The sequence below is a fragment of the Neomonachus schauinslandi genome, chromosome 11 (assembly GCF_002201575.2).
Source record: "Neomonachus schauinslandi chromosome 11, ASM220157v2, whole genome shotgun sequence".
NCBI classification, from domain to species: Eukaryota; Metazoa; Chordata; class Mammalia; order Carnivora; family Phocidae; genus Neomonachus; species Neomonachus schauinslandi.
This window is the reverse complement of record NC_058413.1, coordinates 66,642,623-66,657,462: the sequence shown is the minus strand read 5'-3', so window position 1 is coordinate 66,657,462 and position 14,840 is coordinate 66,642,623. Positions and strand designations below refer to the sequence as shown.

The 14,840-nt window shown below is 34.8% G+C and overlaps 1 protein-coding gene across 2 annotated transcripts in view; it reads right to left on the bottom strand.

Moving 5' to 3' along the window:
- The window catches only part of TMEM135 (transmembrane protein 135), a 285,580-nt gene that overhangs the window by 3,709 nt on the left and 267,031 nt on the right, over positions 1–14,840 (bottom strand). For both annotated transcript variants that reach the window (XM_044919211.1, XM_044919212.1), the window contains 4 exons: positions 11,905–11,974; positions 8,199–8,366; positions 5,458–5,521; positions 4,412–4,488 (listed from right to left, as the gene is read on the bottom strand). In XM_044919211.1, the coding sequence (XP_044775146.1) occupies positions 4,412–4,488; positions 5,458–5,521; positions 8,199–8,366; positions 11,905–11,974 (379 nt within the window). The remainder of the gene's footprint in view (positions 1–4,411; positions 4,489–5,457; positions 5,522–8,198; positions 8,367–11,904; positions 11,975–14,840) is intronic.

Genomic DNA, 14,840 nt, shown 5'->3' with positions numbered 1-14,840 from the left:
ATCCAAGATTTATTAAAAAAGAAATCACACACACACACAACTTTAAATAGCATTAACAATACAGTGGAGCAATATACTCACTCCCTGTCTACAACTATTTTTTCTACCTTCCAAATACTAATTATCCTTTCAGAGCTCAAATTACAGGTCGTATCTTCCTTTCCTTCCCGCATTCCCTCACCCAAAACCTGGGGTACCAGTAATAATACTTTTCTGTGAAATTCAGTAACTTTTTATTGCTCCTTCTTTTATATCATTTATTCTTCAATGCTTTTTGTATAATGCTTTTGTATAATGCTCAGGTCTTCCCTTCCCTGCTACATATATTCACTTATTCACTCACTCACTCATTCATTCAACATTTAATTAACTACATGCTGGGCACTAAGCTAGGAGCTTGGGATTTAAAAATGAATACAATAACATCTAAGTTGGTGCATAACAGAAATAACTAATGCACTAAGATGTATAACTATGTATATATATTTATTGTGTATATATATGTATTTTTTTGGCCCCTCTGAGGAGGGAGCAAACTACTCAGTCTAGGACAAAGGACCAAAGAGAATTTCAGAAATGACTACATTTGAGTAGTGCTTCTCAAACCACCTGCAGTGAAGAAACATTTTTTTTTTTTTAAATTCCAGGTGTCATGGCTTGATGCTTTTATAATGCAGTAAAAATAAATTACTAGAAAAATAAATTTTAAAAATACAAAATTGAACCAAATTTTCACTCTTATATTCAAAAGACAAATTACTCTGTCAAGTTGCTATAGAAGTTTCCAAATGCTTGTTCTCAATTTCTATACTTATCTCGTCCTGAACTGATAACAAAGAGTTCCTGGACTAGCACTAGTCTGCTGACTACGCTTCTAATAGTGTTGCCTCCTAAGAGGCACAAGAGAGAAAAAGCAGGGGTAATAAGCTGGGTGAAAGCACATGGTACATATGGGGAAGGACCAGCCAATTTATATGGATAGAACATGGAGTAATTCATGACAATGGTTTCTCTGAAACATGGGAAAGCTAAAGCAGAACTCGTAAGAGAAGTGGAAAACCATGTCACAATCAGGTGGAGGAAGGTTCAAGAAGACATGGGTGGTCCATGAATGAAAGAACATGAAATAATTTTTCCCCAAAAAAGTTGTCTATACAGCTGTTTTTTTTATTTAAAATTCATTATATAATAACAGCATTTTAATAAAAAATTAACTTCAATCTGTAAGATAATGTACAAAGAGTTATAATCTACTTAGGAAGGAACATATACATGGGCCACTATTTTGAAAATACTATACAGTATATTACAAGGTACAGGTATATTGTGTATTCATGTTGACAAAAATGAAATTCAGATGTGGTAGAATGGTATCATAGAAACATGTGAAACAGGTATCTCTTGATATATGGAATAACTGTTTTCCTAATTTCTTATAATAAAACTTATCTATTGAACCAGATTCTAAGTTAATGAAGGGGGGTACCATATCCTATACTTCTATATGCTTATCAGCACCTAGTACAGTAATGGGAACATAATAAATATTCAATAAATACATCTTGGAAATAATTTTTTCCAAGAAAAAAGTTGTCTAGTCAGCTGACTTTTATTTAATATTCATTATTATATTAATGCATTTTAATATAAAATTAACTTCAATCATAGAAAAATGATTGCCTATTACACCATAGTCATTAATTCCACAAAGGACACAGTAAGTTTAAATTTGTAATTTTCTGGGGCACCTGGGTGGCTCAGTCGTTAAGCATCTGCCTTCGGCTCAGGTCATGATCCCAGGGTCCTGGTATTGAGCCCCACATCGGGCTCCCTGTTCGGTGGGAAGCCTGCTTCTCCCTCTCCCATTCTCCCTGTTTGTGTTTCCTCTCTCGCTGTGTCTCTGTCAAATAAATAAAAAAATCTTTAAAAAATTAATAAATTTGTAATTTTCTGAATTAAAAAAAATTCTTTTTTTTTTAATTTTTTATTTTTTTTAAAGATTTTATTTATTTATTTGAGAGAGAGAGAATGAGAGAGCACATGAGAGGGGGGAGGGTCAGAGGGAGAAGCAGGCTCCCTGCTCGCGGGACTCCATCCCGGGACTCCAGGATCATGACCTGAGCCGAAGGCAGTCGCTTAACCAACTGAGCCACCCAGGCGCCCTAAAAAAAAATTCTTATCAGCACACTTTATACCCAGTTTCTTTTGCCAAGATCAAATACGGCCTGTTGATATAAGAACACAGCTACACCACCACTTGGCTTAAAAAACTCTAGCCATTTAGGGAAGAAGCAGCTATAAAACACATTTTTTACAAACTAGATCTTGATACTGGATTTCCCGTGTCAAAGAATGTATCTTTGCTAGCTTGGGGATATGTTCTTTCTCTCACTCTCCTTTTCCTCTCCATTAGCAAGCCTTGTCAAATCTATCTCCTAAACATACAGCAAATTTGTGTATTTCTCTCCATCTCTACAAGCCACCATCTCCTGCTTGAGACTAACTGTTCTCCCAGCCTCCAGTCTTGCCTCTAGTCTATTCCTTATATAATGGCCAGAATGTTTTTGTCTTCTTAAAATGCGAATTAAATAATTTCATTTCCATGATTAAAACTCTCCAATGACTTCCAATTGCACTGAGAAAAATATCAAACTCTCTCTCTCACACACACACACACACACACACACACTTGAATAAAGCAAATATGTAATTCCCTTAATGTCATTAGGGACACAGATTTTCAGTGAGGTAAAATTTTTAGAAAATCAAACAAGTTAAATAAAAATCTGCAATCTTAACTTTTAATTGGAAATATCAATATGCTCATTATTTTCTCTTTCTCTAAAAAAAAGGGTGTTGGGGGAGGGAAGGATTCTCTAGCTCTGTTCACTGGAAAGGCCAAGAAACCTTGGCTAGCTGGGGATCAAGAAACTTCTAGCACCCAAATTGAAGCCTCTAAATACCATTTCCCACCAAAAGAAACTAGTGGTTATTGGAGAAAAGGCTGATTCTGTGCCTGGGGCAGGAAATGTCCAAGATGAGCCTGGAACATCTCGTTTTATCACAAAGCAAGAAAGCTACCAGAGATACAGGCATTATGTAAAAAAGAAACAGGAGCAACTTGCAGAGGCTCTCGTGGTCAAAATTAGGGCAATGACTGCAATGATTGGGTCAAAACAAACCAAATATGTTAAAATTCACGTCTTCATAATGACACTTGAAAATAAAGACTCATAGGTCAATTTTGCAGAATGCTAGAAACTAATTCATTCTGAACACCAGGAAATAAAGAGAAGTAATCAAGCATTTTATTTTCACTTTGTGAGCAAACTATTTCAGAGTAACCAGTTGAAAAGGGAAAGTTCTTTTTAAAAAGAATTCCCACTAATAAGTACTAAGAAGAAACAACTGACCATTTTGCAACTCTCAATGAAATAATAAACCCTGGCAATGATTATTAATGGCTGCTAAAGCAATTAAGTGAAAGCCTAATAGGGAGTCTTATGTTAGCTCTTTTTTTTTTAATATTTATATTAGCTCTATTAATACTGAGCCCACTGATCAATCTTAGCATCACAAAAAGGCAGACAACCAGACATTTCTGTGCTTCCTAATACGATGCAATGGGAATTCATACACACATTAATTGTGAGCTATTTCTGTCCCCCTCCACATCCTAAAAATTGAACCTGAATTGCTTAAGCCTCTAGATCTAATTAATAGTTTACAGGAAATATGTGGGTTAAAGAAACATGTTAACACCACCAGTAAGGAGACAATCTGCAAAATCCAGAATGTGGGAATTCCACAGAACTAATAACCTAGATCTTTAACAAATAAATGGCAAGGAAAAGAAAGAGGTGGGGAAGGAGAGTTGCTATTAAGAGACTTTGGATCCAATTAAAACAGAGATTGCAAAAAGACATCTGTTTGACAATCAGTGACAATATAAGCTCTAACTGTATACATATTAATATTAAAGAATTATGAGGTTTTTTAAATATATGAAAATGGTAATTTGATTATACTTTGGTAGTACTATTGATCTGTTTGTTTTTAAGGAGTCTTTAATCCTGAGTTGGAAGAAGTGATATATGTCTGGGATTTGCTTCAAAAAAATTCAGTACTTCTGAGGTTGGGGCAGTCGAGATGGAATGAGATTGGTCAAATGCTATTAACTGTTGAAGCTGTATAATGGGTACATGAGGGTTAGTTACTTTATTCTTTCTACACTTGTATATATTTGAAAACAAAATACATAAAGAAAGAAGAAAAAATGGGAGAACTGACTTTGTAAATACTTTTATAAAACTGACTTGCTCTTGTAAATTGGGATATATATTTGCTGCTAAACCAGCTAGAAAAGCTCTATATCCTTTGGAAATATACATACATAGAAATGTTTGCTTACCTCCACCAATTTGGAAGCTAAATACATGGAAATTGTTGTACTTTTATAAAACATCATTGATACTCCTGCCAAAAATCCTGAAACAAGTAAAGCAAAACATCAAATCTTGAAGTATTTGTTAGTTAAGTCACTCAGAAATGTCAATTCACTTAAAGTAAGACAGAACTGATCTGCAGCACTGCCTTTTGTTATACAAAATCAAGGACAGGAATAGACTTGACATTAAAATGGGGTAAGTTTATGGGTATCATATATTTTTAAATTAAGAAATGGACCTTCAGAGTTAGGAACACAATTCTAATATGCATATTAAAATAAACTTTACATTCTAAATTTAACTTTAAAAACAACAGTTGTCCTGACAAATATAATGATTTTCAAAAATAATTTTTAAAGGCTACTGATATCATTTCTAAGTGGAAATATTTATTAATCTATTCTTTTAACAGCTCAAATTACTTTTAGTGCTATCATCACACTTCTCTCCATAGTAGTGTCTTTGTTCTATAAATGGAAGACAAAGGCAGGGGGAGGCCTGAAATACTGCTAGCAGGTATATTGCTAATAAATATCTGAAAATTGTCAATTTAACTTAAGTAGCATGTATGTTGCAACTTGTAGAAAATGTTAATCTTACGTTTTAATTTTTATGAAATTAAGTTTCTAAAAAATAAAAAATATATTTTATTAAACTATATGTCACATGCCCATGGCAAAAACAGAATACTTTGAGAAATAGAACTGCCTTTCCATTAGTCACAAAGTTTTTAAGTTTTATGTTCTATTATGACACATTCCCCAGGATTTCTGGCCTGTAGCAGGGCAGATACCCAAATCACTATACTGCCAATTCAAAACACCTGATGGCAAGAATGCCTTGATAGGTTAAACTTTGCAAATATAAAATGTTTGGATTAGTGCCTCAATAGAGACTGTATTCCAGAGAAAGAGTTACATAGAAATCAGATGAATTTGGAAACTATTGCTGCATCATTCCTGTCACTGATTGATACAATAATAATAACTCTGTTTTATCATTGCTTTACCAGCTATAATAGCATGCAGTTCATCATCCAGGTTTCTGACCCAGCGCAGGAAGCAACTAGTACCCTGTATCAAGAAGAAAATGCAATGACTTCAGTTGTTTCATTTCTAGAAAAGGTGCATGTAACATCTATAATGAGTGAGTCACTAGCTGACTGTGGAGGCAAACTGGTGATCCTATCTAACTCAAACTAAATACATGATCGGGAAAATTATCAACAATAACCTACTATAAAGTTATTGTTCTGCATAGACTCTATTAAGAAATTATACATAATATTTTTGTTGTCATGGTTTTTCAAAATGAAAGCATAAATTCTACCTTGCCTAGATGCAGAATCACTCCCACTCTAACAAGGAGAAAAGTTGGGTAAACTACAAATCTAAGCCAGAATTCTATCCTCAGAGAAAATATTTTTCAATATGAAGATGAAATAAAGACTTTTTGAGTGGATAAACACTGAGAAAATTCATCACCTACAGACCTACATTACCAGAAATGTTAAAGGTCATTTTGCAGGCCAAAGGAATATAATACCAGTTTAGATCTGTAAAAAGAAATGAGGAGCTCTGAAGATGGCAAAATGAAGATAAATTTAGAAGACATTTTTTAATATTGTCTATTTCTATAAAAATAAATTAACTCTCAATCAGTGGTCAGAAAACTATGGCCCACTAGCCAAATCTGACCTGTCACCTGTTTTTGTATGGTTCATGAGCTAAGAATGTTTTTATACTTCTCGATGGATGAAATAAATAAAAGAATAATATGCTGTGACAGGTCAAAATCTTATGAAATTCTAATTAAAGTCTGATAGTTTTCTTAGAATATAGCTATGCTCGTTGATTTATATATTGTCTATGGCTGCTTTCACACTACAACTGCAGAGCTGAGTAGCCGTGACAGAGACCAAATACTGTCCGTAAAGTTTAAAACACTTATCATCTGGCCCTTTACAGAAAACATTTTCTGACTCCTGGTCTAGAACAAAAATGGTAACAATGTATTGAGGAGGTTATAACACATGAAAAGATAAATGTATACCACAAAGGATGAGAAGGAGGAATCTGAAGTATAGTGTTGTACGATTCTTACACTATACATGAAGTGGTATAATATTTGAAAAAATTGACTGACAGATTTAAAATGTTTATTATAAATGTTAAGGCATTCACCAAATTTAAAAAGAAGTATAAATAGTAAGCCAAACGTGAAGAATGAATACAAAAAATATTAAAAATTAATAAAAATAAAATATAGAAATTAAAAAAAAAATCCAGGAGGCAGAAAAAGAAAAAAAGGGGGGGGGGAACAAATACAAAACAACTAGCAAGAAGTTAGCTTTAAACTAAACTATATCAAAAAGTACATTAAATGTGAACAGTCTAAACATACCAATTAATAGAGATTATCAAACTATATAAAAAAGGAAGAACCAAATACATGTCATCTAAAAGAAATCAACCTTTAAATTGAAGACACAGAAAGACTGAAGTAAAAGAATAGAAAAACTATATATCAAATATAATCAATATCTTGCTCTGAGATATGCTGGATGGTGGAGAATAACCAACCCGGGATAAAAATGTTGGAGATAATCTACATGTAACACTTAAGAGCTTATGTTAAGAATAAATACAAACTCTATGACAGGAGAAATGAAAAAGAAAATGAATATAAACATAACTGCCAATATTCTGTCCTATTAACTCTTGAGTATTCAAACACATCAGTAATGTTTCCTAGTCACACCATATTGAAAATACTTTCAATATTAGTAATATTTCATAACAAGTAATTAACTATAGTTTGTCATTTGTTACCCCTGTTCTCCTGTCCATTTCAAAATACTTCCCCCATACCTACCTTTTATAAGTAAACTTTTACATAAAATGATACATAACTATCTTACCCAAAATGACTCCAGAATTCAAGTTTCCCAGTATTAATTTTTTTTAGTTTAAGAACAAGTGTGTGTATATGCATACAATTACCCTTAGTTAACACATTTTACCATCTGGAATCTACATTTAGATTTAGAATCTAGATTTTTGATGGTTAATAAAAGGTAATATGATTTATATATGAGTGACTCCCATTAAAACACCATTACTTAAAATTTCAGAGTACTGTGTCATGGATGATCCCTACATAAGTGTTTAGGTGTGCACTTATACTCGCGTGGGTATGTTTATAGGAACATACAGAAAGGGGTGGAAGAATGTTCACTATGGTTCTTTGGGAGAGTGCAGTAGGAATAGTGAGTAGGACAAAGAAAAATCATAAGTCATTGCTTATATAAGTTACAAAAGAAAATTTTTACTGGCTCAAGTGTTGATATCAGCTAGAAGGGTCTGAAATATGTTTAAATTAATAAGCAGGCAGCAAGTATGATTAAGAAATACAAACAGACCAGATATATTAATACCACTTTTGATGTTAGAAATATCAAAAAGTTTTATTTTTTCAGTGTCTACATTATTGAAAAAAAAAAGTCTTTGAGAATCTTTATTATGTATAAATGTAAATATGTCTACACTTTCAAGCACATTAAGTAGTATTTTAAAAGAAGAAATTTCTCCAACCTCAATTCCTAATATGTTGTGTATATTTGGAGACGTTATTTATGAATACAACAGAAAGAAGTATTTAAAAAATGAGAGATGGGTAAAGGCCGTATCTCATTCTAATAATAGCCATGTTATTTATTTCCCATTTTCCTCCCTCTTCTGAAAGCCTTACCTTGTATATACTAACAAAAGAGCCCAGAAAAGCTCCGAGCTGGAAGTTTTCTTTATTGTAGAAGAGAGAAAATAGCCGGGATGGCTGTGTAAACAGATGCCTGAATGCAGAGGGGATTCTGAGGCAGCACTGGATCAAGTATCCCACGCTAAACATTCTGATGAAACCCTAGAGAAAATTGGGATAAATTCTGATTTACACCCAAATTTCTAAGTCTGTCAGATATAAATTTTACTGTCGTAGAATCAAAACAGAATTCCAAATAAATAAATAACCCCAGTTTATATCAAAGTATTTTCAAAATTAAGCCTTAAAGACCTCAATTTTAAAACAGTTACCTTAAAATAAGAGTAAAATTTTTCAGTGACTATACTTCATCTTTGATTTTCAAAAACTTGAAAGGCTCAAAAGCACTGGCCAAGCTTGTCTAAGCACTGGCCAAGCTTGTCTATGCACCAAACTTCCATTTCTTGACATTTTGTTAACATTGTTAACATAGGATTTATAATTCTCTAAACCATAACTGAATTTTAGGAACAAAAGCACTGAAATTCCAAAAAAAACCAAAATGCTTTTCAGAAATTTTAACAGAGAACTCTTCTTAATCATTACTATAAATAGGAATTCTTTTGACAGAAAAATAATTTTACTTTTAGACCTTTAATATCAATTTTTTAAATGATCGGGTTAAAAGAATTCTCCAGGAAAAAAAAATAACTATACCTAGGTTTTTATTTCTATGCTCACCAGTGTCAGGCTAAAACATCTCTAAGAAATGGTAGCTTTAAAGTATACTAAACAAAACTCGAAAAAGCAAATCCACTACAAAGGCATACTTGCTGCCAACATTTTTCCATATTACCTGCAACTATCTATAGGGCAAAAGGGAACAGAGAGGATGACTACTGTTGGTCAATTTCATTTCAGTATTTAGGGTAATGAAGTTTAAATGTCACTTCATACTGAGAGACTGAAAAATTCCAATTACCACAAAAGCTAATGTTATATAAAAGAACAGTATTTCACATGATTCAACCAATACATTGTAATACCAGTCTCCCATCCTCCTCCTCTCTCACCACCAGTGGGATGGAAAAATGTCTACATTCCTGCTAAGTTCCAAAGGTCAGGTTTGTATCTTTCAGAGAGCAGCCTTCTTTTTTAGAAAAAAACTGAATTACTATGAAGAAACATTCATTAATTTACCTGAAACTATTTAATACCTGGTTAAAACATGAAAATTAAATTGTCTGACCAATCAGCATAAATTACCGTGCATTTGCTTAACTGAAACTGCCCAGTATATGTTTAATGCATGAAGTGTTCACACTTTATCTTGCCATTAATAATCTTAACAATATTAATCTAAAGATTCAAGGATCACACTCCTGTTCAATCTTTCCATGCTATTTTCAAGAGATCCATTCATCCTTCCATCCATTCACCCTTTCACGTATTCAGAAAACATTCACTGAAGGCCTCTCATGTGCCAACCACTACACTAGATGCTGGGGACAGAGTGGTGAAGAGGACACAAAGTTTTTGCCTTCACAGAGCTTCACGCTCATTAGAGAAAGAGCAAATAAGTAAGTACATAAATAAAATAATTACAGATTACAGTTAAGTGTTGTGTAGGAAATAAGACTCTAGAAGGGAAATAAGAGGCAGCCGATATTAAATTAGGTGGTAAGGGGAAGTGAAAGAGGATGTGACATTTAAACAGAAAAGAGAAGGAGCTAGCATGAGAAAAACATTTCAGATAGCTTGGGCAGAAAGCACAAAGACAAAACAGAGATTGGCACAAGGAACCAACAAAAAGGATAAATGGAGCATAGTGAGCTGCAGGGAAGGCTAATTCATATGAATATTTACTCAGGGATGTGATTTAACATGTGGTATAACTGAGCTGATAGAATAATGAGGTGCACTGTCAAAGTATTTTACTATATTTGTAGTGTAAATTCCTCACCTACAGGTCTCCAAATAATTTTACATTCATGGACAATATTCCAATTTATACATAAATTGCCAAGTTTATAGGACTGGTACACATTTTGATACAATGACTAGATGTTTTCCTTCCTCAGTAATTCTCCTTTTCTAATTTTTTTTTAAATATCACTTGCCCTCTTTCCAAACTTTCTCAAATACCTCCGATTTAATCAGAATAGTTCTCTTAGTTCCCCTCCTGAAGTCTCCCCTTAAATCAGAATTACGTCCATTTGGAGGGCGTAACTCCTGCCTGGGAGCTGGCAGATCTTGAGGCCTGCCAGCAACATTGCTGCCCGCCCCCCCCGCCATTGTACAAGTGGGGCAGGAAATCAGATTTGGAAGGAGTGTTTCAGAAACTACTGCACAAATGAAAAAATACTGCTTTAACCTCTGCTCATATCTTCAGGGACTCTAAGGTAAGTGTTAGCTTGGGTATATGCCACCATCAATATTAGACCACGGGCATTCACATTCAGAAGCAAAATGTGATACAGTCCCTCTTCCTCAAAATGACTGCTGGGGGTGCTGTACAACTTCCCATCATCAACTGAGTGGGGATCAGATATTATAAAGGAAAAACAAACTTTTTAAAGCATCAGGATTGTGACAGCCAAAACTAGAGAATTTGTGGCAGGTGGTGCCACCTGAACCAGACTAACTACAATGAAAATGACTTCCTCCCCAGAGGTGGTGGTGATGGAGGATGGAAGGACGGCAAGCACAGAACGGGGGACGGGTGTGAGCAGAGACATTCTAGTACACAAATATACTAGGGAGGGAGGAATTTATGCCAGTGGGCACAGCTAACTTCCTTCATGTAGAGCAACTGTGAACATGCTCCAGTAACCTCCATGCCTTCAAAAATGTAACAGCTTTACAAGTCCAACACCAAATGCCACTGTATCAGATTGCGCACAGGTATGTGTATGACTGCTGATCCACTAGTAGACAGCATACCCCAGGGACCTTGTTCTAGCACGCATTCTAATGAGAACACATTACAACATATAAATTTTAATAACTTTATTTTTCTGTCTTTTTTGCTGTTGTTGCTTCACCTTCTCTTCTACTTTAAAAGTTTTATACTAATTTTTTTTATACGATTTTATTTATTTGAGACAGAAAGAGAGAACATGAGCAGGGGAGGGGGCAGAGGGAGAGGAAGGGCAAGAAGCAGACTCCCACTGAGCAGGGAGCCCGAAACGGGGCTTGATCCCAGGACCCTGGGATCATGACCTGAGCTGAAGGCAGACGCTTAACTGACTGAGTCACACAGGCACCCCTTCACTAATTTTTAAATAAGCGAATTTTAAAATTAATTAACCAAGGATCTGGTAAATGAATACTAAAAGCTAAATTGTTATCTATTTTTCACAAATTTCTCATTCTTCAAGTCAAATGCAAAGAATGATAGCAATTACTGTCTATTTTTCCATTTACTTTGAAATCATGCTTTAATTCAAAAGTTATTTCTATATGGGGCATGCCTGGGTGGCTCAGACAGTTGAGTGTCTGACTTTGGCTCAGGTCATGATCTCAGGTCCTGGATTAAGCCCAGCATCTGGCTCTGTGCTCAGTAGGGAGTCTACTTGTCCCTCTCCCTCTGCCCCTCCCCCCACTCATGCTTTTTCTCTCTCTCAGATAAATACAATCTTTAAAAAGTTATTTCTATATATATTCCCCATAGCTAACAGTGATACTTTTATATACTTACTTTAATGCAATAAGAGATGCAATTATCTTCATAGTGTTTGCAACACCTATGCCTTGGTCCATGCTTACATCTGAAATAAGACAAAAATAATAAATGATGTGTATGTGTGTAGATGTGCTTAAAACTCTCTAACCAAAAAAGGAGAAAACATTACCTACTTGTTTCTAATGCATGCATCTTTTGGTTTCTTAGGACATAAAAAAGCAAAGATAACAGATTTTTTTTTCTTTTCAGTTCACCATTTGACACAGTGCATAAAATATGTGACTGCAGTCAAAATACTTAAATGCAGAACAGAAAAAACATTGGTAAATATTTGTGACTAAATATGAAAAATATGTAATATATTATCTCTATACTCTGCCAAATCTTTTGGAAGCTTTAAGTTGCTTACTGTAGAGTATAACGGTCATAAGTCACCCATGAAGTCAGTACTTGAGCAACAATCATAATGAGAAAGTGCTCATGTTACAGGAATTTATACTTAATTATATTTGAGAGAAAACATCTGGAAAAGAAACATGATACGGTATTAGAATTCAAAATTCAGTTTTTAAAATAAATAGAGTAATAGATCATGTGGGAATTCAAAAGTAGGTTATTTGTGATTTAAATGCAAACCACTTGGTCCTCTGGTGTTTGGTAAATGTTTCTGCTGGGGGGGGCTACTGTTCAAGACACATAGATTTTTAATTATTTGGTATGCTGACTCCAGGACTATATATTCACTTGAGGCGTAAAAAAGTAAGTAAAATATCTAACGGGGTCTGGCTCTCCCCCTTTCTCTATGAAGTGTTCATGTTCCAAAATGACTAGTCTTTGTAATTCTTGCAGACTGCAGTTAATTAATTATCTCATGGTTGGAACACATGAAGTTTCTTGTTTGTAACAATAATGTGTAGAGTGATATTCTGGCTCCACACCTCTCTAATTCCATTTACAAACTGATTAGCAAAACCCTTTCGGAAATCCAATTCTGCACCACAGCTGGCGTATACGTGTAGCCCTTCACAGACAAGGGAGACAGCAGGGATTCCTGCTGCCCGTAGCCCTTATGTCATCAGAATGATGGGACATTACTGGCCATGTGAAGTTGAGGGATTAAAGCTGGGACCTAAAAGAGGTAAATCAGAGAGGGGTGGCCATGTGTAAACCATCACTCTTCATACTTCTAAGTGTCCTCTTCAAAGGCATTCCTCAGCCAGTGCTACTGGAACTACACAGAAATCGTTAAACTCTCTTTGCTAGTGAAGTTCAATTCTGGTATCAGCTATACTGTCATTTAATCTTCCCTCAGTCTTTTTTTTTTTTTTTTTTTAAAGATTTTATTTATTTATTTGCGAGAGAGAGAATGAGAGACAGAGAGCATGAGAGGGAGGAGGGTCAGAGGGAGAAGCAGACTCCCTGCTGAGCAGGGAGCCCGATGCGGGACTCGATCCCGGGACTCCAGGATCATGACCTGAGCGGAAGGCAGTCGCTTAACCAACTGAGCCACCCAGGCGCCCAATCTTCCCTCAGTCTTATTAAAACTTCTCAAAACCTGGACTCCCCATCTCCTGTCTTATTTGCTCTGCTTATGTATTACCCTGTATCTGCTTCCACAGCAGTGGACTCACGGAGGCAAGTCTGACAAGTTCTGCCATGACCTGATTAGTTCTGATACCCAAGGCATCATTCACCCACATAATACATTCTCTGCATTCCCATCTCCACATTCCCCTCTGATTCATGGTGACATGATTTCCATGAATAGGGATTCCTTGTCTCTTTTCTTCACTCAGGTGATCAGTAACTATTTTGAACTTGCTTAAGAATTAAGAAGTTCATTACCAATCTCACTAGTGGCTATTTACCCAAAAATCACAAAACACTAATTCAAACGGACATATGCATCTCTATGTTTATTGCAACATTATTTACAATAGCCAAATTATGGAAGCAGCCCATTTCAATCAATGAATGGATAAAGAAGAGGTGGTATACACACACACACACACACACACACACACAGTAATATTCAACCATATTACTCATATGTGGAATTTAGGAAACAAATGAGCAAAGGGAAAAAAAAAAAGAAAGAGAGAAACTAATCAAGAAACAGACTCTTAACTACAGAGAACAAACTGCTGATTATCAAAGGGGAGGTAGTTAGGGATATGGGTGAAACAGGTGATGGGGATTAAGGAGTGCACTTATCATGATAAAAAAAAAGGATATACATAAATTTTTTTAAAAAGTTTACTACCACAATTATTCCTGCCATCTGTTATTCCTTCCCTCCCTCTTACCTTCTGTATGTGCTGTATACTAAAATGAAGACAAAGTCTTTAAATACAGTAAAAATTTTGAGCACCTACTCTGTGCTCATGTACGTGAGGCAACTCACATGTTATTTCATTAATGGACGCAACACTCCGTAACAGAGATCATTAACCCAAGTTAACAGATGAGGACTTTAGGGTCCAGAGTGGTTAAATCACTTGCCCAAAGTCACAAAGCCAGCAGGGGTGAAATGAGAGTCTAAGGTCTGATTTATGGCTTCAGCTTCCCATAACTGATCCTTAACTTTCTATATTGGCTATTCATTCAACACTCTCTAAAATATCACTACAAAGATTATTTTTATTAACTGATGTTCTAATTTTAAATCACTAAATTTTCTATTAATTATAGATGTATTTTAATATTATATAGAAGTATAATTCCTATACTTGAAATAGCCCAGTGATGAGTATTAAGGAGGGCACATATTGCATGGAGCTCTGGATGTTATACGAAAACAATGGATCGTGGATCACTACATCAAAAACTAATGACGTATTGTATGGTGACTAACATCACAACAACAAAAAAAGGACAAAGTTAAAAAAAAAAACAAATACTATTTGTATGAAATTCAGACTTCTTTGTATAATATACAAATAAAGATGTTT